Genomic DNA, 27,774 nt, shown 5'->3' with positions numbered 1-27,774 from the left:
CCATTGAGAAATTTTAACCAAAATATGTTACAGACTTTTCATTAAGACCCTAAAGAATCATATAAACTTGTGGAAAATGGGCATCCGATGACCCCTTTAAATGTCAATCATGTCCTACACGCACCTGTGTGTCAATTTCGAAATGTAGGTCCTGATGTTTCTTTTACTGTTTGTACAATAATAGTAAAAAAAAAGAATGTCCTCTTTGCTTCAAAAATGTTTGTGTTCAAATATCAATTTAGATTTAGAGTTTTAGCTCCAGGAATTCTCAGAGTAGTTGCACTTTCAATTTAGTTGGGATCACGTCTGGCTCTCTAGTTTGTGTCAATCTATACAATCATTTTTGGTTTTTCAGTAATATCACCAAGCACAATATATCATATAATCTGAATATACAACAAGAAGGAGTGATGGACAGATTACAAAAAAAAAACAGGAATTCTAGCAGCCTTAGACAGATGCTTTCAAAAGCTGGACAGAAGATTATGTGAATAATCTCCACAATAAGAGACCGAGATCAAGTGAGAGATAGAGAGAATGAGAAACGGTAAATCAAAATCACAAACAAAGGACAAGAGAGAAGAGAATATTTTTTGCATGTTTTTAAGACAATGTCAGGTTATGGCATACATATTCAAGTTATGTTAAAAGTACACACAAAATTGCATTTGTTATTTTTAAAATATTCCAATCAATCAATAACCAACCAATAATAGTCTGTCTGGAGGAAAAAGTAAAAAATGTCATCTTTACATGACTATACTGTAATATAGTGCAAAAGTAAACCATGAAAAGCTTGTTTGGATTAGCATACAATGAAATGACACCATCTTAATGTGAGAGAATAATAAAACAGTTTCAAATCGACACTAAACAATGGCAAACATCAACTGAACATAAACCTACAAACTGCCGTCCAAAAAAAGACTATTAGAAGGTATGTGATTAAACAAAGTGCCATGCATACAAACCTCTAATTTAACAAATGCATGACAGAAATCAAACATACACATAACCTAGAAATTACAGTCAAATGGAACAGAATACAATATTGCAACTATTTTTAAAAAATGGCATCTATTGCTTAAAGCAACTGTATGTAGTTTTGTATATATTTTTTTGACTTTGGAGCCACATTGGACAGCTGTTCACGTGCATTCGTTGCTGCCGTAAAGCAATCCGCCCTATTGGCGGAATTTTGTACCCACTCACTGAACTTACACACACCCAAACCAGGCATTTGGAGTGAATTTGGGAAACAAACAGAAGACTTTTTTTCTTATTAGAAGTGAGTGTGGTGCCATATTAGTCTTTGATACTAATATTTCAGGGAAAATAAAACCTTACATACAGTTGCTTTAATAAAAAGATAGGCCCATGTGAAACTAGCAGAATACAATGGCGAAACACAAATCAAGGATGGCAAATCTTTAATTAACACATTTAATATACAACAAATGCACATGAAGTCAAGCATGACAAAACTGCTGTTTGCATGAACATGATCACGGTGTGTCATTTGTGGTCGTACTGAATGAGCCTTAGCGCAGCATCGTTTGACTGAATGGCTTCAATGAACTCTCCCTCTGCGACTCGTTCTGCGTGTGTGAGAGATAATTTACTTTGTAAATGTTTTCTTTGTATGCTAATATCGATTAACAATGGACCACCTTAAAGGGAAAGTTCACCTTCGGTGCTGGTCCCCATTGACTTGCATAGTGTCTTTTTTTTGGGGGGGGGGGGGGGGGGGGGGTTCATACTATGGAAGTCAATGGGGGCCAGCAACTTAAGGTGAACTATCCTTTTTAACTTGGTTTTCTTACCATTGTCCTTTTTTTCAAAGATGGCCCAGAGTTTCTGTGCTCTCTTCTCTGGCGTGCTCTCATCACTGGGAAGATTTGCCTGCTTCTCTTTTGGTATGAGATTGAAAATTGCCTGATGGGAAATGAGAGAGAACTGGATCAAATAACAAATTTATTGGCTTGAATGAACTCACCAAATTTCAGTGAATAATGAAATAAAATTTAAATCACTGCAGATTTAATGGCAATTTATCATATTTGAATTACTGTGGCCAAAATACATAATCTCTATGTATCACACTTGTGTCTTTGTTCATGGGTCAAGTAATAAATTTTACCCTAGTAGACTGATATTTATGTTTTTTTTTTTTGTTTGTTTTTTGTTTTTTTATGGGTCTCAACATGTTGCATGTTAAGGTGTAGGTTAAGGTGTTTTATTATTATTATTATTATTATTATTTTGAATGTTTCAGTTAAGTCAGAGTTCAGCTGACGCCATATTTGTTGTACTGTATTACATGCTTGTGCTTTATTTTTTATTTTATTTTTATTTTTTTGATGTTGTTGACCATTCCATGGACCCTCCTTTGGATAACATCTCATGACGCACAAACCTATTTTCAAATCTGTTATTTTGTCCTGTAATCCATGCTTACCTCAGTTTTAATGGATTGTGTTCAAGCTATGTGCTAAATTTATTTCTCCTTTCTTTCCTTCAGCTCCCTATCTGTTTGGCCTCAGTGCTATATATGTCTTACTCATTCTTTAGAGCTTAGCTTGCTTTGGTAATTTGTTTTTATGCTGATTCAGCTCAAACTAATATAACTGAAGTTTCCTAACAATAGACCAATTAGAATTAAATGAAATGGTGCCAGCCATGCCAAATCTACCTTAAGAGCTTTAGAACGATAAAGAGTACAGCCATGTCTGGAGTGCTCTTCTAACCCAAAACATACATAACAAGGTGAAAAGTATAATAAATTAATGAATAAAACTTAAAGACATTCAATTAAATAAAAAATAGCAATTTAATGAGTTTCTGTTTTTATAACATAGCTATGCCTATGATATAGGACTTATCACACAAACAAGATTCCTTTTTTTCCCGAATATCTGCACGGTCGCAAATGTACAATGAACAACAATTTACAGAGTATATTTCAGACACAAAATTCCATTTTGCTCCATCAGAAAGAAAACAGAACAAACAGCAGAACCGCTGCGTCTCTGAATAACAGTGTTTTGTTCCTCAGCGAACAAGCAAATGATTCAGTCAGGCAATTAGTACAATCGAATTGGTTGAGTCAACTCACTCATTAAGACAGTCGCTTGCTGCCACCTACTGGCGGTTGTAATTTCATATTTAAAAAGTAGCTTATTTAATTTTTGGAATCATTTCTACATTAAAATGTTATATTTAAACTTAACATTTATGCACAATCCATCTATGAATTTTGTTGATAGTGATTTCATTTGATTGTTAATAGCCAGCATGTCTATTTATTCCACTGAATTTATTGATTAAATAAGAACCTGACATAAGAGGACACATAAGATATGCCAATAACATTTATAATAATAATAATAAGCCAACATCTGTTTTTTTTCTCACAAAGTTATTTCAACTCTCAACTGAGAGAACACATCCTTATTATATTATAATGAATATTTAATATTACATTTAAACTTTGACTATAGCCACGTTGCATATTAATTGTACTATTTATGAACCTCAAAGCATATGTTTGTGTATTTTGTGTTACTCCATAATGATGTTCTATTTGAGAGCAATTGTAGTGTAGGTATAGGGCCCAAACATAACCTCAAGCCCAAGGGCCCCGGCCACCCTAAGTCCTGCCCTGAATAGAACATTATCATGCGTTGATGTGGACGCTATAAAGTTATCATCATAATTAATTTTATTGTATTCGTCCTTGGTGTGAGCGGACCATTCGTTATTTTTGGAGCTTGACAACCTCAATTGTTTTTTATTGTATATGCAGTACAGTGTGAAGATTGCCTTTCTTGAAAGAAAGTCATGTTTGGAACGACATGAAGGTGAGTAAATTACAAAAAAAAAATTATATATATATATTTTGTTGTGATCTATCAATTCTTACTCCTATAAACCAGTCAAAATAGGTATTTGACACATCTGTGAATGCTGCGAAAAATGTATTTTATACGATTCATTTTATGTCATGGCGGAGCTACTACAGTTTCAAAAGAATCTTGCTGTGCAAATTAAAGTTTACAGATAATTATCTGAATGAAAAAAATAATACAGCACTCACGTACCACAACCATAACTCAGAACACGTTAAGTATTTACAACAGTTATGTTATAATCCAAAAGACAGCCCTGGTTTGATGTAATATTACACTGTAGTTTATATTTGAATTAAACTTTGCTGTTTCCATATGATATAAGGTATATAATTTATACTGTTGATTAATATGTACTATCTCTGTCCAACACTCTACACTACTCCCTGGGAAATTGATAGGCCATTTCTGAGAAGAAAGCTTAAGAGTTGACATGTCACTGAATCCCCCTGTGCCCGTGGTCTTAAATCCTGATTGCACATTGAAGTGCTTATCTCTCTCACAGTACCCACCACCCAATCCTTCTGCCTCCCTCCGCAATGAGACCTTATAGAGTTCAAGCTTAAAGATGATGTCACTCTATGCTTCTAATCACTGTTCTTAGGTCAGCTTTTATGTTAAATGCTCTTTATGTTTTAAGTGTCACTGTCAAATCGAGTCTGAGACACATTCAGATAGCCATGATCCCGTATGACTTATGGGGTGTCCCACCACCAGGAAAACTTAAGTTGCATTCACATTGCCACAAGTTTACAGGCAACTGTTCATTGTCAATAGTGTAGCAGTGACCAACTGGAACACGAGCGAGATCTGTGTGGGAAACTTTTTAGGCCATACTCAAAGTGTTAATAATTGTTCTAATTCTGTGGCAAAGTCCACTACACAACAACACAAAGAAACAATAATGTGGGAAAAACTTTAAGAGCGTTTTTTTCCAAATGATGAACGATAAAAAAAAAACATTGACAGGCAATCAGAATCTGCTGTTTAAAAAACTGGAGCTTGAAACTCCTTGTTTTGCAGATTCAGAAAAGGCTGAAATTTTTTCTGACAAAACATTGCCAAGCAGCTTTACTTGTAAACATAATAAATAAGAAATATTGAGTTGAAATACTATTATATGTGAAGAATTCTGCAATTGAATCAACATTGACTCAACCGATTCATTTGGGACAGATGGGGGAGTGTTCAAAAAACCTGTTTGAAATCATGAATTATGCCATGTTTGGTGATGCTAGTAGCACAGAAATGAGGTGCTTCTAGCTAACAAAATATATCAAGTAAATAAAAAGCATAATATATTTTCATAGTACATTTTATGGTTGATATGTTAAATCTGTTGAATGGTGGTTTGTCCAGGAGAATGGAGAATGGCTCCTTCGGCAGCTGTTTGTGTACAATTTATGTGAAATCGAATCATTTTCTTACCTGGCTGAGTTCAGTCACTTCAGGTTTTGTGACGTAACCATTCTTGTCCACATCAAACAGTGAGAAGGCCCACTCCAGCTTCAAGGTCGACTTGCCCGAGGAGGTCATGTGAAGTGCAACAATGTACTCTTTAAAGTCTAATGTACCATCATCATTGGTGTCAAATGACCGAAAAACGTGTTGGGCATAAGCCTTAGCATCACTCTCGGGGAAGAATTTAGCATAGATCTCCTCAAACTGTTGTAGTGTGATGCGACCTGTAGGACACTGCTTCTGGAAGTTCTCATACCACTGGGTGATGTCAGATTCAGAGAACCTGGTAGTCAGCTTGAGGTCATCCAGGATCTCTCTGGGAATCCCTCCACTGTGTGCATTTCCCATGACTTTCCTTTGAGTGACAGAAAAATAGAAGATAGAAGAAACTGATGTACTTAATAAGGATCGATGTTAGTCACTCAAGGTCTCCAGTCAAAAATGGGAAGCAAGCAAGTAAAGACAAAAAAAAAAAAAAAGAAGTGAATCTCACACACAAGAGTGTGGGTCATATTCCACCCCAAAAATGAGTTTTAAATACAGTTGTTAAAATACACCCACAATACCAAACATTTTAATGTTCCCGAAATATGGCATATAGTGTCTCATATATTTTCTGTCATTTATTATTATTATTTGTGTGAGAATGAACCACTGACAGTCAATAGACAGTTTCCTATCATTTTTAATATCTTGACCTAGTCATGTTTATTGTACTTAATATAAAGTTTTTCAAATTGGCTTATAGTTGCTCTCTATGTGACTTGTGACATAAAAATACTTCTCTTTAGAAAGAATATATATATGTGTGTGTGTGTGTGTGTGTGTGTGTGTGTGTGTGTGTGTGTGTGTGTGTATAAACTGTAACTACTAATTACGTTTGACTTTTCTGTGAATAGCTTATATTATGCCAAGTATTATTAACATTTTCAAGTTAAAAATGTCATGGCTATGCCTTTTAAGTCATTAAATTATGAAGTGTCCAAATAAACTGCAGTAAACAACAGTTTAGTCTGTTTTTGCCCAACCAATATTACAGATTTCATTTCATAAAGGTTTATTCCGAGGCAGTTAATGTTGACACAATTAATAAAATGAGTAATAAATAATAATAATAATAATACAAATTTAATAAATAAATGAATAAACTCAGAAGTATGTAAAGCTGTATTGAGTAAAGCCACTGACTGGGATGCATTTATAAATATCTAATGTAGTGTGTTTTAATGTAATGATTAATATAGATGCAAACCAGCAAAGAATATGCAAGATCTAATTAAAATCACTAGACTCATTAGTAGTTGTGTTCTAGAGAGAAATCAAAAATCTTTGATTTAAATATCTGTATGATTAGAAAACAATGTGCTTACCTGTGGATGTGGACTAAGGACGAAGAATCAAGGGGCAAGTTATCAAGGTAGAGTGTGGAAGAGTAATGAGTCAGTGCTGAAGGAGACGGCTACCTCTCCATAATAGGTTAAGTCAATTAAACAAGATTGCACAAGGCTCAGCCAGAAAAAAGATTTACATTTCATGTTTTGCACAGTTGGTTATTGTGTCCTGTTGTGTTATGTTTTTTTTTAAACCAACATATATTCTAAAACCACATAATAATTGTAGTCATATTTTTGGTTTCAGGTAAACAGCTCTGAAAAAATGACTCAAATAAAGTACACACTCCTGAATGAGCTGAAACATTTGATACAGCCAACAGTTTACCACAATACCAGATTTTTACATTTTGATTTTTTTTTTAAGTAAAATAATAAAACGATGACAGTTTTTGTAGGCTGTTATTTGTGGTATTGGTTGTTTTATTTAAACAACATTATGGCAAAGACTTTTGTCTTTAAATACAAAATGTAGTTCCAGAAAAACAGTTATGCTCTCAAGGGGTGCACTGATCTCAACAATCAGTGTCTAGACAGAGGGATTTCCATTAAGGTCTTCAAAAATCCCATTAAACTAAGTGGTAATGGTCTTCTCCTCATGGTGTGCTGTGCAGATTTACATATTAATATATTGTAGTGACTTTTGAAATAAAAACAGTTAACTTTGCAGTAGTTGAAAAAAAAAAACTTGAAACTTGAAATTATCTGGGACATGACATCATCAGAATTATTTTAAAAAAAATAGAGGTTCAATTAGAATATTGAATATCTGCTCACTGGAACACACCCTCTTTTTTATTATTTATTGAAGTTTTATTGTGTTTTTGTAAGGTTGATATGGGCAAGTATACCATCATTGTGACCTTGACCAAGGCTCTTAACCTTTAGGGGGGATTGTACTAGTAATAAGTGTGTGTGTGTGTTGGGGGGGGGGGGGTCACAGGGTTTTAAAAACCTTCTGTTTGACTGTTGACTGTCCTTACGTTTCATTTGTATCCTTCACTAACATTAAATCTTGTTTTACCTTTCCACCTTTTTAAGCATTGGATTTTCTCTGGGTCATAAATACATCCTGATAGTCTTCTGATCAGCTTACTGTCCCTAGTCTACCTTGTCTTGCCCACGATAATGTCTTCATACCAGACAATCCCTCCATCTATGAGAGAGAGAGCACACAGAAAAAAACATGGTTGGAAAGAGTGAAAGAACAAGGAGGGAAAGAACCAGAACATGTGACATGAAAAGAAAGCCAAGCAAGTATTAAGCTACCATATCTGCTTAACCTATATAAAAAAAGAAAATTCCTGAAAATCCCAGATTTCTGTGTTTTTATATACTTTATAAAATATCACAAATTTAATAACAAAATATCTAACATTTAAATAGTTAAATGTCATGTAGCAGTGACAAACTGTTGGCTTAGTTCATCATCTTTCCAAAAACAAAAAAGAAAAATGTTTGCTTAATCATTTTTTTCTTACAACAACTTTTAAATTAGGCATTAATAAACTTTTTTTTTTTTTTTGTCAAATTGATAGAAAAATTCCATCAAAATAGCTGAATCCCTCTTAAATGTCTTTCGTGTGAAATACTAAAGTCTAAAACTAACACCATTTTTTAAATGATTTTATTATTATTGTGCAAGCCATTTTCATGAGCTCATATTAATTTAGAGGCATCATGGAATATTTTTACCCCTATTTGTCACCATATAGAAATATAGAAATAAAGAATAGCAAGCATGATTTCCTTCCAAAGCATGCAGTAAGGTTCTCCACTAAGGTGCCTCAAAAATGGGCGTAACTTTTTCCACATTGTACTTTTCTCAAATCAAGTGCCAATCATCATCACGCACTCCAGTCTATACCACACAGAATATGCCACTTTTAGACTGCATGTGCTAATAAGTCCCAATCCAGTTAGACGGCTTAAAACAAGAAAAGCCCTCAGGGATAAAGTGTAAAATGGGAAAAGACCCTAGAGCTAAATAAAGCCCTGTTTTTTTTAAAGTCTTAGACTAACTGTAAGCTTCTTTTTTGTTTACTGGAGACACTTTTAGAAGAGGCAGAGAAGAAAGTTGATCTGCTTAGAAAATCTGCTAAGCTTTTTTCTTGCTAATTAGTGTTTTAATTTCACAACTGACATACCCCTGTAGTAAATAATAATGTAAAGGAAAAGTAAATTTTTTTTAATTATTAAAAAACAAACAAACAAACTTTTAATAAGTGAAAAATGTCGTTTTCAGTCATGTAAAAATGTGACCGCTAGAAACTCTCGCCAGAACATGAAAGGTTCAAGTTTGTCTCCATCTAGAGATCTTATGAAGTACTGCAAATATTGTTCTCTGATGGATCACAATCTTATTAGTATGCCACTTCAACATTTTCATTTAATATAAAACAATACTGACAATTTGCTAATTATCAGTCAAGATCATATACATTTTGTGGACATGTTCAATGAAAAAAAAAGATAACTAAAACACACTTTACAGAAAATAAAACACTGCTCTTGGCCATAAATTGCCAAAAACAACAGTAAATAAAAATACATGGTAAAAATACATTGCGCTACATTACAGTAGAATTGTAACAATTTGTTTAGTTCTTAATTACTTGTTACAGTAAAGAAACAAACTACAATAGCAGTATTATAATAAATCTAATCTTTATATTAAAAAAGTACAACTGAGTTATTCAAATATCTGTTGCAGTCTGTTTCCAGGCAGTTTACCTAAGCAAGGTGTAAGGTCAGAATACTTCTTTTAACAATATTTTATTTAATTGAACAATTTTAACAACAATTTTTTTTTCCTTTAAATCTCCATATTTAATCAGTGAGGCACAACAATTAGGCACTTTTTTAAATACAAAAAATAAAAATTAGAAATAAAACAGCACCACCTTCAAAAAGTAAGGGCTCTCTGTGGACACGATGCGTATATATTTTCTTGCTGAGGCTGCGGGCCAAGTGATCCACGGCATTGCCGATTCCCCTCAGATCCTTCTGTGTTGGCATACCCTCAATGTTTCCGCTGTACCACATGACCCAACCGCCAAGAGATATCAATACCATGAGAACCCCAGTGGACACAAGAAGGTCCCCGAAATCTCTCCCCTTCATTTCCAGTGGCACAAAGAGCCCCAGAAACAGGGCCGTAAAGCCAAAAATGTCAAAAATAACAGCAAAGCCCAGGGCCACTTTGCAGTGTTTCAAACCAGCACACGCCATGTTAACTGTTGGGGACAAACAGACAGTGAAATATTTTTTATAGCATCAATTAATGCATTCATGAACAGTGCATGATATATATTAACAGTGCATTAACAATTATATGTTTTACATATATATATATATATATATATATATATATATATATACACCTAAAGGATTATTAGGAACACATGTTCAATTTCTCATTAATGCAATTATCGTAATCAACCAATCACATGGCAGTTGCTTCAATGCATTTAGGCGTGTGGTCCTGGTCAAGACAATCTCCTGAACTCCAAACTGAATGTCAGAATGGGAAAGAAAGGTGATTTAAGCAATTTTGAGCGTGGCATGGTTGTTGGTGCCAGACGGGCCGGTCTGAGTATTTCACAATCTGCTCAGTTACTGGGATTTTCACGCACAACCATTTCTAGGGTTTACAAAGTATGGTGTTAAAAGGGAAAAACATCCAGTATGTGGCAGTCCTGTGGGCGAAAATGACTTGTTGATGATAGAGGTCAGAGGAGAATGGGCCGACTGATTCAAGCTGATAGAAGAGCACTTTGACTGAAATAACCACTCGTTACAATCGAGGTATGCAGCAAAGCATTTGTGAAGCCACAACACGCACAACCTTGAGGCGGATGGGCTACAACAGCAGAAGACTCCACCAGTACCACTCATCTCCACTACAAATAGGAAAAAGAGGCTTCAATTTGCACAAGCTCACCAAAATTGGACAGTTGAAGACTGGAAAAATGTTGCCTGGTCTGTAGGTCTTGATTTCTGTTGAGACATTCAGATGGTAGAGTCAGAATTTGGCGTAAACAGAATGAGAACATGGATCCATCATGTCTTGTTACCACTGTGCAGGCTGCTGGTGGTGGTGTTGTAATGGTGTGGGGAATGTTTTCTTGGCACACTTTAGGCCCCTTAGTGCCAATTGGGCATCGTTTAAATGCCACGGCCTACCTGAGTATTGTTTCTGACCATGTCCATCCCTTTATGACCACCATGTACCCATCCTCTGATGGCTATTTCCAGCGGGATAATGCACCACATCACAAAGCTCGAATCATTTCAAATTGGTTTCTTGAACATGACGATGAGTTCACTTTACTCAAATGGCCCCCACAGTCACCAGATCTCAACCCAATAGAGCATCTTTGGGATGTGGTGGAACGGGAGCTTCGTGCCCTGGATGTGCATCCCACAAATCTCCATCAACTGCAAGATGCTATCCTATCAATACGGGCCAACATTTCTAAAGAATGCTTTCAGCACCTTGTTGAATCAATGTCACGTAGAATTAAGGCAGTTCTGAAGGCGAAAGGGGGTCAAACACAGTATAAGTATGGTGTTCCTAATAATCCTTTAGGTGAGTGTATATATATATATATATATATATATATATATATATAACAATTATATTAGTAGTATTAAGTAGTATTAAAATACATATCAATATGCAAATAATGCAAATGCAAATAATAAAAGGTTGACACACTGAAAAAAAATGAAGCCAAATGCAAAACGGTTTAAATTTTTACAAAACAATTTTGTTTCTCTGGAGAGGGGGGCCAGTGTCCCCATGTCAACAAGCTTGGTCCCCCCTCTGGCTATAGCTCTGGCTCCCCTAAATTTGGAAATGTGTCACATAAAATAACTTTGGGTGCAATGTGCAGTTTGCCCTGTGGGTGGAAAAAAAGTAAAACATCAGCTGCTAAATTAAAATCTCACTGACTGGCGCAGAGCCAGAAGAGACAGACACGTTTTTTAATTATTTCTTTTTTGTTTGTTTTTTACAGCGTTGCGCATAATAACCAATCACACACAGTTGTGTTGAGCTTATGAATGCAATGCCCAATCAGAGGCGTTCAGATGAGTCATTACTGAAACACCGGTGTTTTGTTCAGTGAGCACTCGCTGACTGGTTTCTGCTCTCTGGCGAATTTTATCACCAGAAACAACAAAGTGCAGATGTGCGTACAAATGTTAGTAAGATATTCATTTCACAATGTAAACAGCTTTAGTGATTTTAATGGGAGTTTTTGAGAGTTCTTTTACTCTGGCTAGACTTAAAGGGTTACTCCACCCCGAAATGAAAATGTTCTTATTAATCACTTACCTCCATGTCGTTCCAAACCCGTAATAGCTTTGTTCATCTTCAGAGCACAATTTAAGATATTTTGGATGAAAAGTATGAAAGACATTGTCAGAGTAGTTCATCTGCCATCAGTGGTTCAACTGTAATGTTATGAAGCGATGAGAATACTTTTTGTACACGAAGAAAACAACAATGACTTTATTCAACCATTTGTCTCCTCTGTGTCTCTTTGCATCACCGTAGCGGCATTTTGGAGAATATCCGCTGAACGCAAACTGTGTATGCTCTTCTGTGTCAGCCACGACACAAGGACATGTTTTCTACGTGTATTTATGCACTTTTATTTGAAAGAAAACAGCGCATCCGTGCAGTGCGGCTAACACAGAAGAACGTACGCTGCTTGCGTTCATCTGATATTCCTCAAAATATCACTACAGTGATGCGGAGAGACACAGAGGAGACAAATTGTTGAATAAAGTCGTAATTTTTTTTTCCCGTGTACAAAAAGTATTCTCGTCGCTTCATAACGTTACGGTTGAATCACTGATGGCAGATGGACTATTCTGATGATGCTTTTCACACTTTTCTGGACCTTGACAGTGTAATTTACTTGGCAGTCTATGGGACAGTCACATGCCTCCCGGTTTTCATCCAAAATATCTTAAATTGTGTTCCGAAGGCGAACGAAGCTTTTACAGGTTTGGAACGACATGGGATTAAGTGATTAATGACAAAATTTTCATTTTAGGGCGGAGTATCCCTTTAAGTCAGTGATAAATGTTTTTTTGTTTGTTTTCTTTGATAATGTAAATGTTCTTTCCTGTCTTTCTGTACCATGAAAGTGTTATAATTAGTAACTTACAATGTTTTTTATTAAATTTATATTAAATACAAAATCAGTCGTATTAAAACTGTTTTATGGCATGACACCCATATCTGGTACTTAAGTAAAAAGATGGGTTTTTATGCCTTCCCTCCCCTTCACTCATGCCACCACATAATAATGAGTGCATGACTCCCCTGACACTACAATACAGAATGATTTGTCAGAAAAATGAAGCATATTGAAACATTCATTTGAGTTTAAATTGTTATAGCTTACTTATAGAGTTTGCAGTGATAGCATATATGACACGGTGAAAATTGACTGAATGAATAATACTGAATACTATCTCTAATAGTAAGAATCTTCAGCTTGGTTCAGGTCAAGGTATTTATTTGCATAGCATCCATAATACAAAGCAGCTTCTATTAAGTTCTGTTACCTCTATAATGGCTTAATTCTTTACACTGAGCAGCTTTACCGGCAATATGATGATATAACAAATGATCCACTGTTTGAGATCTAGCTGATCTTTCTATCCTTTCTAAATAGCCATGTTTTTGCTACTTTAACCAAAGTGTTTTAGTAGTTAACGTTAGCCTAAATCAAACCTACTGTAGTGAAGGAGATTGAATAATGAATATTTACAGCCTCTCAGACAAACCACAGAGCGATTTTTATTCATTTATTTAAAGAGATTTACATATTATTCCGTTTTATTCTAAGAGTATGTAAGATGGTTTTCAATATATATATATATACACATATTAATAGTAAAAGGTCGGTTTTTTCTGTGGTGATTTGCGTGTGTTTACACTGTGTGCTCCTCACAAAATTAACACAAGCACAGAGGACGCAGGGGTTCGTCGATAAAAGATACATTATTCAATAAACTGACCTTTATTCTCGGTATCTTCACGAATATGAAATATTTCATTGTTTTTCAGGTGTTGTTGTCAGGTATGAACTAAACCCGTCTGAAACTGTTTCCGGACCCACCCAGACATGTTGATATTTGACACCACCGGAATGTGGGCCTTTCTAACAAGTTACCATGGTAACCAGTAATTAAACAAAATGGAACACTGACGTCTTACACTGTTTGATTGAGATTCCATTTTAATGTATTATGAAATTACAGCAAGTGTAACAATAATTGGGGGAACTACATTTAACATTGTAATATATCTGCAACTTCTGAATTACTGTACACCAATCTCTTGTGTCATACTTTAAGTGATCTATTGGTGGAGACAAATTTCCTTTATCATATTTTCTTCTCTTTTTTTGTATCTTTTATCATAACTGAATTTGCAAGATTACCAATGAGTCAAAGTAAATTAAATCTTGAAAACAATCAAGCATTAAAAAGCCATTGCTGTCTGAATCGTATAACTTACTGAATTAATTCAAATTCTACCGTGTTAGCTTAAATTATAAAGGTTACAATTAAGTGTGCTACGTTGTCCAAAAAACATTCTAATAAAAAAAATAGTGACATAAAAATAACCTACGTAAAATTAAATTTTTTTAATTAAATAAACTAAACGAAAACATGAATATGATTTCTAAATGACCCGGATAATCTTGTTCTTCAGACTGTCGTTCAGTCAGTCAATCCCTTTGATGCAGCGATCAACACAACGCGGAACAACAAACAAGAGCCAATCAACATGCGGGCACTCCAATCCCATTTAGGTTTAGCAAACGACATCCTTCAAGTTGCATTCGTAAGTCCACAAGTTTATGAGCCCTCATATATGCATGCAGTAAGTGTGTCATGCAGTTTAGTAGAACTACTTGATGCGAATTGATATGTCCAAAGCTAATTTAAATATACTTGCACGCTTTCCTTATTAACAGAAATGTATGAAACAATCATCCGTTGCCCTGTCTGACAGCGGAGACACAGGCTAATTAACTAATGTTTAATTAACTACTTGTTAATGTTAATGACTAATTAACTACTTAGTCGACCTGGGTTGTTATTAATTGCATCACGCCCTGCTCTGTGTCATGCATTTGCTCCTTTTCAAAGTTTTGTATCGGTTTAGTTTAGTTTGCAGTTGGATTCGTGGTTTTGAGAGAACTTATGTTTGGTTGTAGATTTGTGAATGTCAGCCAGATCGATGTCACCGAAATCATGATGACTGATGCACAGAGAAGCACGAGGAGCTGCAGAGGTCAGACTTTCTTCATTTAAAAAAGTCTTTAAACTGGATTAAATCTTATTTGGAAAATCTAGTTTGAATTCATTTAAGGCGATTTCGGGATAAAATGGAATTAGCAGGTTGCCAGATTTGCATTTTGACACAATATTTTAAAAACTCTCTCAAAAAAAAGAAAAGGTTTGCAGATATTTGTAATGACACACCAGCACCAGGCTTTTATTGCTCATATAGAGTTCACACTCAGGGGTGAGCATGATTTCACCAAGTACATGTTCCTGGATCAACATCTTTGTTGATCCCAGAACAACATTACAATCAACCAATCAGAATTGAGGGATCGTTTTCAAGAAATGTCAGTGTTAGGCTTACAATCAGGGTTTGATTAGATTTTTCTAAACCCTTGTTATTGACCTATCACCTGCCTAGCTTGTATCATATTTGAACATCACATCATTTTTTTTTTTTAACAATGGATATTGATCATTTCATCTAAGTTATAACATTTACTTCCATAAAGATAAATGTACCACAACCTGAAATTGGGCATTGTCAAAAATTATACTAATACTGTAGGCCTCTTTCTTGCTAAAGTATGAATTATCAGTCAGAGGTCAGAAGGCATGTAGTAGACTGTGTACAAGAGGTTTTTCCACAAAGTTTTGATCATTTAGAAGCCTTAGAATTTAAGTTTAAGGTGGTCTGCCAGCTTGGACCAGCAAATAGCCACTTTGGACCTTAAAACCAGCTACTATCCAACTGATTAATAAGGCCAGATTTGTCTCGCTCCTGGTTACAGGTTTGAAGAATGAAGATGGGTATGAAGTTTCCATTCCCTTTGAGGATAATAGCCTGGATGAGTCTGGTTTCTATAATCAAAATGACCACACCTTCGATGGTATTTACTTCAGCCACGTTGTAACATGTTTATCATGATTGAGATCTACACTGTAGTATGTTTCAATGCTTCTGCAGAGTCAGACTCGGGTCAGATTCCTCCTTGCAGTCCATACCTTCTGATTACCAGCCTCCGAGCACAACTGCAGATTTCTCTGGAAAAAAACTCCTGGCTCCAAAAACGCATCGAAGATCTGGAGGAGGAGAGGGACTTCCTGCGCTGCCAACTTGACAGATTCATTTTCACCACCAAGAATCAGGAGAGCAATGGCATGATTGGAAAAGGTAGCTTTAGATTGTACTTGTGCAATGTAGTGTCTTGTAATGTAATAATCTAATTTTATAAAGTGTTGTCTTTTATTTAATTTGAAACAGAAGCAGAAGCTGAGCCTCAGCCCACCACTCAGAAGCAGCCCACCAATCTGAAGCCACCCCCCCGAAAGACATCCATTCCTTCTCCATCACCCATGATGACACGCTCTGGAAAAACCCCTGCATGCAGCCAGAAGCGCAACAGAAAAAACAGCTAATTAGCTTTTATTTTAAAATCAGACCCACCAAACTCACAATTTTTAAATAAGATTTTATTTTTAGATTGAAAATCAGTTGCACCAATCTCACTAATGCTAACTGCTTTTGTCTAGGGTATTATTTTTATATTTTTGAAATAATATTGTAGTTTAAGATTTTAAAATAAGATTTTATTTTTAGATTGTCATTTTAATTTTAATGTTTTAATAATTTTGTTGTATGTGTTTTTGTTATTTTCATAATTTAAAAAAGTGTGTGTGTGTGTGTGTATAATCTCAAATATTTAGTTTAGTTAGTTTGGTTTTGGTTATTTTAGTGCTTTAACTTGAACTAAGAAATGTCACCATGGCAACTACCTGCAAATTTTTAAATATTTATTTCAGTTAATATTTATTTTATTTAAAGTAATGAAAATTTGTATTTTTATGGTTTTAGCTTTAGTTTAGTCAACACTAATAACCCTGTAAGAAAAACTGATCAGCAAAGATACATTTGTTTTAAATTAAAGTGTTTTTTGTAATTTTTTTTTTTTTTTTTTTTTGAAGACTATGTGGATCACCTCAGATCAAGAAGAGGAGGAGGTGATTGAGGAGGAAGAGTATATAGCGGAGGAAGACTATGTGGAAGAGGAGCAGGTTGTTACAGATGATGATGGCGATGAGACGGAGAGTAATAGCTCACGTAAGTGTCGTTCAGGCAGGCAGAATAGCCAGACGAGGGTGAAAAGACGACGTGTTTTCCGTATTGCACGAAGCATGGAAAGACAAAGAGGTGAGAATTTTTTTTTTTTTTTTCAGTTTCTATATATTTCAGAGCAACTTCATATTTCATAAATATTTAATAACTGCAATTTTGCTTGTAGTTAAAGATCCTGCAGGTGTTCTGCTTCGCTACAATAAGATCCTTGTGACCTATCAGAAGTTGAAAAGCATGTCAAGAGCATTCCAGGTCCACGGGGTTGACCGAAACACCGTCGCCTCCACCACTCCTATCGCTGAAATGCTTTTGGTTGCTCCTGAGAAGGTATCTGAAGTTGGTGAGTTTGATTCCTCCAAGGAAAAGCTTCTGGATTATGCAAGACGCTGCTATAAAGCTCTTGACGAGGATGCTCACGCTAAGGTGCAGGCCTTGAAGAAGAACAACCTCTTGCTGCCCATTTCTTACAGGTTCAGACACTAAGTTTCCACAAATCTATTCATTTTTGGGACTTTTTTTTTTCCTTTTCTTATTTTTTTTTTATTTATTTTTTCCTACCTCCAATTCCAGATCTACACATTTGGAGTGAAAAACTGTTCAAATCCCAACACTGTGCCAACTCTGTTAATAATGATAATTCTTCATACAGTGTGTGTAGATTCCAAGAATGGCATGTTGACCAAACATTTGAACAAATACTGTACAGTTTTGAAAGTTAAAGAGAAAACATTTATTTGGGTAAATTTAATAAAGGGAGAAGAGCAATTGTGAGATAAATAGTAAGTCACTGTGTATGAAGAGTTGCCTGTCCTTATTTTGTGTATATGCTTAAGTTTCTTAAGGTAAAGTTTGGAAACTCACTCCTTCGATATAAGGGACTTTGTCTTGTTTGTGTTCATATGTTGGGGATCATGCAAGACACCACTTTTCTTTAGTATCCTGACTCTTGTCATCACATTTGGAAGATATATGTCAGGCTAAAGATTATTGAATAAAAATAAAGATCACAGCTTGCTACCATCTAAAAAGAAAGGAAATTGTCTTCGCAAAATCATCTTCAGAGTTTCTAAACTTCTTTCTAAATTTGCTATCAAATAATAAAGGAGCAACTTGTTCTTTGATTAGTGGCCTTGGCTTTAACAAGCTGCAATTATTTCCATGCACAACCTAGTGAGAAAAACCCAAAGAGCAGCAGTTGCTGGGTTCATCTGTTTATCATTGAAATCACTTGGTTTGAAGTGTATTGCTGTCTTATTAAATGACTGTGGCACACCAATGTGGTGTTATACTGATAAATTGTATTAGACTTCACAATTGAGCATAAAAACAAAATAAAAAATACAAGCCTTTCCTTATTTGTAATATGGGACACCTTAAGCACTTTTTTGTTTTTGTGATTGACAAGAAGGAAAATAAATATGTATATAATTCAAAATGTTTGAAATTGGAAACATTATTTACATTTGTGCAATTTTGTACAGTTTTGGTAAAAGTCCTACTCAGGAGGTTACAAAGTAAATATATATATATTATTTATGAGACAATGTTGTTCAACATGTTCCTTAGTAGTTTATGGTTTGCCTGTATAAGAATAAAGATATTACTAAAACAGTGTTTATACATTGCAAAGTCAGTTTAAAGGCTTAAATGACATTTTTGTTATTGTGATCATGTGTTACTTTTCCTATTATGACTGTTAATTTCAAAACTGTACCCTGCTATTATTAAACATATCTTCAACACAGTATAGAAGAGCATTAAGTCATTTTTAACATGAACTCCACTATAATTTGTTTTAAATAGGAACTCTCACGTCTGATCAAAGATAATCAAAACTTAAATGACTCTTCCCTCCGGGCCTGTAGGGGACGCACGGCGCCAAAGCTCTTATTCAGAGTGTCCTTTGGTTTTGTGAAGAAACGATCGACGCATCCGCCAACGCGGAGTAAGTGGTTTCTGGTTAGCCTCTTTGGCCGAGACGGGCTAGATTTCAGCGCAATCAATAGTGACAAAGAACAGCATTTGACTATCAGGGGATATATCTAAAAAGCAGTTAATTACATGTAAGCGATTTAGCCATCTAATTTAGCGACGCGTACCTTTTATTTATTCGCACCGTGCACTGGTTGGAGTTAGCATTAGCAGCTAACAATCCTCTGAGGAAAAGCGTTTATTTTCCACCGCGCGAATTTACGTTTGTCGGAAACCATAAACTGGTATTACATTTCAAAACATCTATATTTTCGTAATCCGCCCCTTTAAATTCCGTGCGACTGAGAAAGCTTTCCATACTTGAAAGTGCGTGTTAACTGAAATTTCTGCTTCAGATCAAAACACCAGGATGTCCGATTTTGATGAATTTGAGAGACAGCTTTCTGAAAACAAACAAGGTAAGTATAAATGTGCACTACTGACACCAATGGAACCGTAATCGCTTGCATCACATCGTCGTAACAAAAAAATGGTGTCTGTTGTCAGTAAAAATAGCCACATATCGATTGACGGTATATTGACGGCGATGAAACTCATTCAGCACGTTAAGTATACTGGTTGTTTATGCTTAATCTATAAATAAAAGAGATCTAGAAAGCTGTAAATATGCATAAACATTTGATAATTGGCAATTGTTGATATTTACTGACTGGATGCTTATTTAATTTTAGATTAATTAATTAATTAATTTTAGGTGTTTAGATAAAGGTGTCAACAAAAGCTCAATTTACTTATAATAAGGCATATATTGTTATAATGTTCTGTAGTCACAATTAATTCTTTAAAAACACACCTCTACAATAAGTGCTGAGAGAGTTTTATGTTTGACTTTTTTTGTGATAACGGTCTTAGAAATTACATTTAAAGCTTTGACTTTTGTCTTACATGATCAGCTTGTAACTATAGACAGTGTATTGTTGTCAGATTTGACTTGACTTTACCTCTCTCATTCTCTTCTGCGCAGGTGACAGTCTAAACGGTCATGGTGGGTATCCCATAATGAGGTGTAGAAAAGCATGTGTAACCTGTCTCCTTCCTTTCCATCTAATCTTCCTTTTTTCCTCTAGACACTCAGTGTGACAACTGCATAATATTGTGCCAGATTTCTTTATTTTCTTTAAATCTGCAGCTGGAATGGGTTTTTTCTTCTTTTTCCTATTTATTTCCTTACTCCTGTTTGTTTCAGCAATCTGCATCTTTTTCTCATGTTTTTGCATGCTCATGTTTTTTATGTCTTCATTCGGTCTTAGAGCGGGACAAAGAGAACCGGCACCGGCGACGCAGCCCATCACGCAGCCGCAGTCGAGAGAGGAAAAGGAGAAGCAAAGAGAGGAGGAGCAGGGAACGCCGCAGTGACAGCAAAGACCACCGCCATAGACGCAGGTGAGAGTAGTTGTCATCACTGTAAAAGGATCTCCAGCACAGAGTAAGAGCTTTAGGCCGGTTGATGTAAATGCATATTTAAACATCTGACTTTCTGCAGGTTGTTGAAGCCTTGCCAGCCGAATAAATTTTTTATTGTTGAGCCCTGTTGTAATAAATGCTGTAATTGCAATAATGATCACTTCACGCCTTTAAAGTAAAACTGAAGTAGTGCACAGTAATCAAGAATAAAGCAAGTTATCCTAATCCTACTCTTAAACCTCATCCGGTTGTCTTATATATATATACGTGGTTTAAGCTACTGCAAAGTAGCTACATGTCAAACCCTGTTCTTAAATGTCATTTCAGTGATCATACTCAGAACCAACCCCAAGACAATGTCAGGTAATATTGCAGATGAGCTGACCCAGTTATTATTATAATTATTATATTTTTTTACATCTTGCAAATCCAAGTGTTGAGATTTTGAAGGCATTTGTCAGATGAGTCAGTACTCATTTCTGTCTTAAAGGAATAGTTCACCCAAAATGAATATTTGCACAAATAAATTTCCCCACCCTCAGGACATGTTGAACAAGATGTATATGAGTTTGTTTCATTATTGTGTATATATATTGCAGCATTACTTGCTCACCAGTGGATCCTCTGCTGTGAATGGGTGCCGTCAGAATAAGAGTCCAAACAGCTGATAAAAACATCACAATAATCCAGAAGTAATCCACATGACTCCATTCCATTAATTAACATAATGTGAAGTGAAAAGCGATGCTTCAGGCTCAAATATGAGTACATAATCCATAATATTGCTTTTTTCCAGTGAAATGGATCAGGAGAGAAATATGCACAGATCAAGCACTGTTAATAAGCGAAAACAGTCCAAAACAAATATGTTGGTGGATTTTGTTGTCGGTAATGGAGTTGTGTGGATTACTCGTGAATTGTTATTAGGTTTTTATCAGCTGTTTGAACTCTCATTCTGACGGCACCCATTTACTGCAAAGGATCCATTGGTGAGCAAGTGATGTGATGCTAAATTTCCCAAAATCTGTTCAGATAAAGAAACAAACTCATCTATACCTTGACTGTCCTGAGGGGGAGTAAATTTAAGCTAATTTTAATTTTTGGGTGAACTGTTCTTTTAAAAGCCTTCTCTATGTGCGGTATTATTATGTTTTAATCAGTGCTAATTGTAACTATTGTCGTTTATGATTATGAAGTTTTTTTTTTTTTTTAATTTCTCTGATTTTCACTAGGATTTTAAGGGATAGTATAAAATATAATATAATGTCCTAGCTCTGTCAGATACAAATTTGTAATCATCATATTCTTGAAAATTTAATATAGCAGTTAGATGCAAATGAATTAACTTTAGTTCTTTTCTTTTTCTCTCTGCCTTTCTGATAATCAGCCGTTCTCCTCACCGGGAGAAAAAGAAGATTAAAATCAAGAAGTACTGGGATGTACCACCTCCTGGCTTTGAGCATATTACACCCATGCAGTACAAGGCAATGCAAGGTGAGGAACACGGCATAAAACACTACCTTGTATCCACTCATTTTATTCACTAAGTAGAGGTGTGTTATACCGGTTGAAACAATCCACAGAAATGTGTAGAAAGTTTTATTGCTGTATGAATTTGACACTCATATCAACCACTCCTGTCACTAAGTATTATCTCTTCTCCCCCTTGCTTTCTGTTTATTTTATTTATGTATTTTGGTTCAGGTCTTTACAAACAACTCTTGGTAATAACAATATCATTTATTTTCTGTTGTTAATGCAGTTATTTTCTCTCTCTCCCTCAGCTGCTGGTCAGATCCCAGCTACTGCTTTGCTGCCCACCATGACGCCAGAAGGCCTGGCAGTAACGCCGACCCCAGTACCAGTAGTGGGCAGTCAGATGACTCGCCAGGCTCGCAGACTTTACGTTGGCAACATCCCATTTGGCATCACAGAGGTGTTAAATGAACATTATTCACATACTAGATTTACTCTGCAGGGCTTTGGAGAACAGATCCACATAGAGAACACTTGCACAATTAGAAGTATTATGTATTTTACATTGAGAATACACTTGCCATCATCTAAAGCTCATTTGAATGTAATATTTAAAAACACTAATAATTTATTGACATCATTAAATGTACTGTTTAGAAAATCTAATTTAATCTAATGTGGTCTAAAAAAATTTCTTATTATTTTAGACAAACCATAAAAAGTATACACTTTAATCGGTGCATCCCTTATAACATTATGAATGTCCTTGCATTATATAACAAACTCAAAACTTTTTCCATAGCTTACTTAACACTCTTCTTCATCAGGAATCTATGATGGACTTCTTCAATGCCCAGATGAGACTTGGTGGTCTGACTCAGGCCCCAGGAAACCCTATCCTCGCTGTCCAGATTAACCAGGATAAGAACTTTGCTTTCCTTGAGGTGGGAAATGCCTGTATACACTGACAGAGGCTTATATTTCTAATGAATAGGTAAGCTGGTTTCCTTACAATTTTCCTCCTGTCAACTCTTCAGTTCCGATCAGTGGATGAGACCACCCAGGCCATGGCATTCGATGGCATCATCTTCCAGGGGCAGAGTTTAAAGATTCGCCGGCCACATGACTATCAGCCGTTACCTGGCATGAGTGAGAACCCCAGCGTATATGTCCCGGGTACACAGATTTTACATTTCCCTCTTTAATCCGAGATCTCAGATCACAACAAACATGACGTTTTCCTTTGATTATAAATGGCTTCAGCATACATTTGTATTACGTTCTCATTTCCAGGTGAATGGATTTTATTTAAACTTGGCCCTAAGAAAATTAGCCTGTTACCATACTGTTATTTCTCTTCTCATCATTTCAACACGTTTTAGTCTTTAGTCTTTCGGTCTATTATTCTCTTCCTTTTCTTCTGCCAGTCAGTTGTCTGTTAACGACTGTTCTCCATCTGCTCCACAGGTGTGGTGTCCACTGTTGTACCAGACACTATTCACAAGCTTTTCATTGGTGGTTTGCCAAACTATCTCAATGACGACCAGGTTGGTTACAAATGGTTGCTGGTAGAAAGTCTATATAACACACACATTATATCAAAGCATATTTTAGATCATTTTATCAAGACTTTTTTAGATAAAAGAGCTTAATGTACCATGAAAACTCAAAAAAAAACCTCAAAAAAAAAAATCAAGATTATTAAAAAATAAGCTAAAACAGCTTAGGCATCAGGAAATTTCTTATTTTAATTCACCCCCTCAGCAGCTGTATTTTTCTTTGGAAAGCCAAGATTCCTATGGTTTTGGAAAACCTGGTTATGTGAAGTAGCCTGATTTTTATAATGTAATTTGTAGACCATGGTGATTAATCAAATAATAAAACGCCACGGGCATTTTTATAATGAATATACATTTTTCTTGAGTAAATTTTTTTTTAAGTTTAAATTTAATTTTTTTAAATCCTTACTCTTAATTCTTGTCCAGTAAATCATGAACAACTGGAAAAGTCATGGGGCCTTCAAATTTTGTTGTGGACAATGTGGGGCCTTGGGGTCAAAAAGGTTGAGAATCACTGAACTAAACTGCACAAAATAATGAGTAAGTTATATTGAAATAATGAGCTAGTTGGATAGATTGCATCATTCCTAAACACCATAAGAACTAACAGTAATATGTGGCAAAGTTTGCCAAGCTTTGTGCTTGTCTTGGGTTTGTGTAGCTCTTCACGCTCTGCATGTCCTTTGAAGGATCCCCTCATGAAAATGAGCACCAAGGGTTAATTTTTTAAAAGGTCCCTCATTTTATTTTTAACAGTTTGTTTGGCACATTTCAGCACAGATTGTTTTATGACAACAAGGTCATGCATGTGTAATTGACACAAAAGCAAACTCACAGCAGAATATGGTCATGGAAACTTTTGTCCTGCTTTTATTAAGTGTGATGTAGCAGTTTGAATTTGTTTTATGTCCTCAGGTTAAAGAGTTGTTAACCTCTTTTGGACCTCTCAAAGCCTTCAATTTGGTTAAGGACACTGCTACCGGCCTCTCAAAGGGCTATGCTTTCTGTGAATATGTGGATGTTAACATCAATGATCAAGTGAGTTGGCATGGCTAGATTTTCCACGGTATCCATGGATTTTAACATCCTTTTGCCCACTTTAACAAAGTTTGTCTGTTGATGTTAATATTTTTTTCCAGGCTATTGCAGGACTGAATGGTATGCAGTTAGCAGATAAGAAGCTGCTGGTTCAGAGGGCAAGTGTAGGAGCCAAGAATGCCACAATGGTGAGCGTGGAATTCAACTTAAAATAGTTTGTTTTAAAACACGCATTCAAAATGGTACTCCTGCTCAAAAGTTTGTGGTCAGTAAGATGTTTTTGTTTTTGAAAATCTCTTCTGAATAGTTTTAATTTCCTTAAAAAAAAAAATACAACAAAAAAAAACTTACTGACCTAAACCATTTGACCAGTCGAACGGTAGTGTATATATTCTTGTTCTCATCTGTAAAAGTCTTTAATCAAAGTCTAAGTGGCACTTCCTAGGAAAAACCTTAAAGGGTTAGTTCACCCAAAAATGAAAATTCTGTCATTAATTACTCACCCTCATGTCGTTCCAAACCTGTAAGACCTCCATTCGTCTTCGGAACACAAATTAAGATATTTTTAATGCGTTCTGGGAGCTTTCTGACCCTCCCATAGACACCAATGTAATTAACACGACCAACATCCAGAAACGTAGCAAGGAGATATGAAAAGTAATCCATGTGAATCTCAGAATGCATCAAAAATATCTTAATTTGTGTTCTGAAGATGAACAGAGGTCTTACGGTTTTGGAATGACATGAGGGTGAGTAATTAATGACAGAATTTTCATTTTGGGGTGAACTATCCCTTTAATGCAAAAACTCATTATTTTAAATGGTATAAATAGTTTCTCAAGCCGTCTGTCTTTTTTTCCCCTCACTAACCCTTTGTAGACAAGTATAAATGAGACTCCAGTCACATTGCAAGTGCCGGGGATGATGACGAACCCCATGGGGCAGATGGGCGGTATTCCAACCGAGGTCCTGTGCCTGATGAACATGGTGGCTCCAGAGGAGCTCTTGGATGATGAGGAGTATGAGGAGATAGTGGAGGACGTAAGGGATGAATGCTCCAAATACGGCCAGGTCAAGAGCATAGAGATTCCCCGGCCTGTCGATGGCCTTGAGGTCCCTGGAACTGGCAAGGTAAGCTTTACCAAACCAGCTCAAGTGATGGATGGGGTCCCTCGGCTTGGGGACAAACCCTACCGTTCTTCAGTCCTTATGTAGCTGCTGATTAAAGCACTTCGACTTCGAACCCTCCAGCAATGAACATCTGGTAGCACTACACTAATATACACAAACCAGCTCACAATCTGTTTTTTTTTTTTCCAGATCTTTGTGGAGTTCACGACTGTTTTCGACTCCCAGAAAGCCATGCAGGCCTTAACGGGAAGAAAGTTCGCCAACAGGGTGGTGGTGACCAAGTACTGCGATCCAGATGCTTACCACCGCCGAGACTTCTGGTAGAGGAAGAGAGCAAGAAAAATAGGATGGAGTAGCAGCTTTGCGATAACTCATAAAAAGAGAGAGAAATTGAGGCAGATATAATGAAAGGGGGAACATTTTTTTTTCTACTCTTTAAAAAAGCCAAAAGGTGAATGTTCTTTTTTGTTTTGAGATGATTTGTGAGCAATTATGGGAGGGCTTTTGCTTTCGTTTGTATTTTAAGAACATTAGCTGGAGATATTCTGTTATACTGATTATGCTTAATCTGTTAATAAAATTAATTACTATTTTTTAATTGTATACTGAAACAAATGATGTAAAATTGTGACCATCAGAGAAGATGAAAGAACTATTGATACTCAACTAAATGTGGAGAAATGTTCATATTAGACAGGTAATTCAAAGATGTCATCTTTCAGTCCCTTACCTCGTTTTTATCTCTTTTTATTTCTCATTTGTATCCCACTGTGACAGATCTTTCTTGAAAGTCATTCATCTTCTCTGTTGGCCAGCTCACCACGTCTCCCTCCCATTTTGTAACTTTTTGCAGTTCATATCTCTAGGTATTAGACTGTCCCAGTTTTTGTCTGGTTTTGTTCTTAAACTTGGTCTCTTCCATACATATCACCAGCCCATTTGACGGTGATGACATTTGTCCAGTGTGGCACCTTTTCTGTATGTGTGATGTGTTTTTTTTCTTCTTCTCAGTATAATAGGCCACTTTGATAATAAAACTCTTGGAAGTATGATCAGTTGTGAATCTGTCTGGTTGTCATTGATTTGCGAGACACCGCATGCTACTCTGTTAAGAAACAATATGTAGCATTTTTTTACTTTATTTTTGGCAGGTTACATAATTTTTTTTTTTACACAGTACAGCACTATCAGACTTATATATTTGCTGATTTATTAAAATAGTACGATGACCATTTAGTGACTGCTAATACCTGAAGTCAGAAGATTGAATAATACACTCACATGCCACAAGTGTCTATAATCAATGACAGACTGTTCGATTGTTTCCCATATAAGGACTATTTAGTCTTCCCTTTTCCAAAGCCACTGAAGTTGATTTGGTTGTGAAGGTCATAATTGCTTCATCATACTCTAACTTTTAGCTTATTTTATAGGAGATCAGATTGAACTGGGATTTATTGAGATGCTGTGAAGGGACTGTGTTGAACTGAAGTTAATCATCTTTTTCCCTCTCTTTCTCTATGTAAAGTTAAAGGGTTTGTTACTGTCGTGCAGCAACATGCTGCAAACACTTTTTTTTACTAGTGTGTTCTGATTTAAGCAAGTTGTGTTGTTGCGTTTAAATCTACTCTAATCATGTTTATTGTGGTTTCAACATCAAGGAGTGTAAACAAGTGTGTTTGGTAGAAAACTGATTGGGCCTATTGTGTGTTTTTATGGCAGCTCAGGCAGTTTTGTTCATAGTGTGTTACTGTAATATGTCTGTTTCTGTCTCATTCTCTCCGTTCATTGCAAGTTTGGTATGATTTTCTTATTATGCGAACAGTAGTAAAATGCTTTTACAACAATCAACAGTCTTTTAACTTTTTTTTTTTTTTTGAGCATTTAAAAAGCACAAATCAGCATCCTATCTGAGAATGTTGTTTATTTTTCCAAATGTTTTCAAAATCTAGTGATAACAGCAGAGCATACAGGTGCAT

The 27,774-nt window shown here is 35.7% G+C and overlaps 4 protein-coding genes across 14 annotated transcripts; 2 read left to right on the top strand and 2 right to left on the bottom strand.

Annotated features, from left to right (window-relative positions):
• Positions 1 to 618: 618 nt before the first annotated feature.
• Positions 619 to 6,945, bottom strand: LOC109111896 (visinin-like). Of its 2 annotated transcripts, none has more exons than XM_042776475.1 (4): positions 6,740 to 6,945; positions 5,337 to 5,798; positions 1,824 to 1,935; positions 619 to 1,598 (listed from the first exon to the last, which is right to left on the bottom strand). In XM_042776475.1, exons 2-4 carry the CDS (start codon positions 5,715 to 5,717, stop codon positions 1,516 to 1,518), a joined length of 576 nt encoding a protein of 191 aa, XP_042632409.1. In that variant the 5' UTR covers positions 5,718 to 5,798; positions 6,740 to 6,945; the 3' UTR covers positions 619 to 1,515. The 2 variants fall into 2 exon arrangements, with proteins under 2 accessions (XP_042632409.1, XP_042632408.1); XM_042776474.1 differs by having other exon boundaries at positions 5,337 to 5,724.
• Positions 6,946 to 6,971: 26 nt separating this feature from the next.
• On the bottom strand, positions 6,972 to 21,325 carry tmem238a (transmembrane protein 238a). 2 transcript variants are annotated; one of them, XM_042776472.1, is made up of 3 exons: positions 21,205 to 21,325; positions 9,664 to 9,996; positions 6,972 to 7,916 (listed from the first exon to the last, which is right to left on the bottom strand). In XM_042776472.1, the coding sequence occupies exons 1-3, from the start codon at positions 21,305 to 21,307 to the stop codon at positions 7,867 to 7,869; spliced, it is 486 nt and encodes a 161-aa protein (XP_042632406.1). In that variant the 5' UTR covers positions 21,308 to 21,325; the 3' UTR covers positions 6,972 to 7,866. The 2 variants fall into 2 exon arrangements, with proteins under 2 accessions (XP_042632406.1, XP_042632407.1); XM_042776473.1 differs by lacking the exon at positions 21,205 to 21,325 and adding an exon at positions 13,802 to 13,951.
• LOC109112363 (coiled-coil domain-containing protein 106-like) lies at positions 14,901 to 18,939 on the top strand. Of its 4 annotated transcripts, none has more exons than XM_042776470.1 (7): positions 14,902 to 15,086; positions 15,871 to 15,969; positions 16,047 to 16,253; positions 16,344 to 16,493; positions 17,064 to 17,270; positions 17,362 to 17,665; positions 17,766 to 18,939. In XM_042776470.1, exons 1-7 carry the CDS (start codon positions 14,996 to 14,998, stop codon positions 17,782 to 17,784), a joined length of 1,077 nt encoding a protein of 358 aa, XP_042632404.1. In that variant the 5' UTR covers positions 14,902 to 14,995; the 3' UTR covers positions 17,785 to 18,939. The 4 variants fall into 4 exon arrangements, with proteins under 4 accessions (XP_042632405.1, XP_042632404.1, XP_042632402.1 ...); XM_042776468.1 differs by having other exon boundaries at positions 16,338 to 16,493; XM_042776471.1 differs by lacking the exon at positions 15,871 to 15,969 and having other exon boundaries at positions 14,901 to 15,086; positions 16,338 to 16,493.
• LOC109111897 (splicing factor U2AF 65 kDa subunit-like) lies at positions 19,070 to 26,858 on the top strand. Of its 6 annotated transcripts, none has more exons than XM_042776462.1 (14): positions 19,070 to 19,140; positions 19,523 to 19,585; positions 20,152 to 20,172; positions 20,438 to 20,570; positions 20,919 to 20,954; positions 21,979 to 22,085; positions 22,376 to 22,527; positions 22,895 to 23,011; positions 23,105 to 23,243; positions 23,535 to 23,614; positions 24,542 to 24,664; positions 24,766 to 24,852; positions 25,544 to 25,795; positions 25,985 to 26,858. In XM_042776462.1, exons 2-14 carry the CDS (start codon positions 19,537 to 19,539, stop codon positions 26,117 to 26,119), a joined length of 1,431 nt encoding a protein of 476 aa, XP_042632396.1. In that variant the 5' UTR covers positions 19,070 to 19,140; positions 19,523 to 19,536; the 3' UTR covers positions 26,120 to 26,858. The 6 variants fall into 6 exon arrangements, with proteins under 6 accessions (XP_042632396.1, XP_042632401.1, XP_042632397.1 ...); XM_042776463.1 differs by having other exon boundaries at positions 19,103 to 19,411; XM_042776465.1 differs by lacking the exon at positions 20,152 to 20,172 and having other exon boundaries at positions 19,103 to 19,411.
• The last annotated feature ends 916 nt before the right edge of the window (positions 26,859 to 27,774 follow it).

This window comes from Cyprinus carpio, chromosome A19, assembly GCF_018340385.1.
Source record: "Cyprinus carpio isolate SPL01 chromosome A19, ASM1834038v1, whole genome shotgun sequence".
NCBI classification, from domain to species: Eukaryota; Metazoa; Chordata; class Actinopteri; order Cypriniformes; family Cyprinidae; genus Cyprinus; species Cyprinus carpio.
Note: the sequence above shows the minus strand (reverse complement) of the source record. Positions and strands in the feature narration are given on the sequence as shown.

Coding starts and splice junctions, on each gene's coding strand:
- LOC109112363 (XM_042776468.1), top strand. CDS start 14,996: ATGTTTGGTTGTAGATTTGTGAATGTCAGCCAGATCGATGTCACCGAA. Junction 15,087..15,870: donor AAGCACGAGGAGCTGCAGAG/GTCAGACTTTCT, acceptor TCCTGGTTACAG/GTTTGAAGAATGAAGATGGG. Junction 15,970..16,046: donor AAATGACCACACCTTCGATG/GTATTTACTTCA, acceptor ATGCTTCTGCAG/AGTCAGACTCGGGTCAGATT.
- LOC109111897 (XM_042776462.1), top strand. CDS start 19,537: ATGTCCGATTTTGATGAATTTGAGAGACAGCTTTCTGAAAACAAACAA. Junction 20,571..20,918: donor GACCACCGCCATAGACGCAG/GTGAGAGTAGTT, acceptor ATGTCATTTCAG/TGATCATACTCAGAACCAAC. Junction 24,665..24,765: donor ATGTTAACATCAATGATCAA/GTGAGTTGGCAT, acceptor ATTTTTTTCCAG/GCTATTGCAGGACTGAATGG.
- tmem238a (XM_042776472.1), bottom strand. CDS start 21,307: ATGGAATGGAGTCATGTGGATTACTTCTGGATTATTGTGATGTTTTTA. Junction 9,997..21,204: donor TCACAGCAGAGGATCCACTG/GTGAGCAAGTAA, acceptor TGTCCCCAACAG/TTAACATGGCGTGTGCTGGT. Junction 7,917..9,663: donor AGAGCCCTTACTTTTTGAAG/GTGGTGCTGTTT, acceptor TCTCTCTCATAG/ATGGAGGGATTGTCTGGTAT.
- LOC109111896 (XM_042776475.1), bottom strand. CDS start 5,717: ATGGGAAATGCACACAGTGGAGGGATTCCCAGAGAGATCCTGGATGAC. Junction 1,936..5,336: donor AAGTGACTGAACTCAGCCAG/GTAAGAAAATGA, acceptor ATTTCCCATCAG/GCAATTTTCAATCTCATACC. Junction 1,599..1,823: donor CTTTGAAAAAAAGGACAATG/GTAAGAAAACCA, acceptor TCACACACGCAG/AACGAGTCGCAGAGGGAGAG.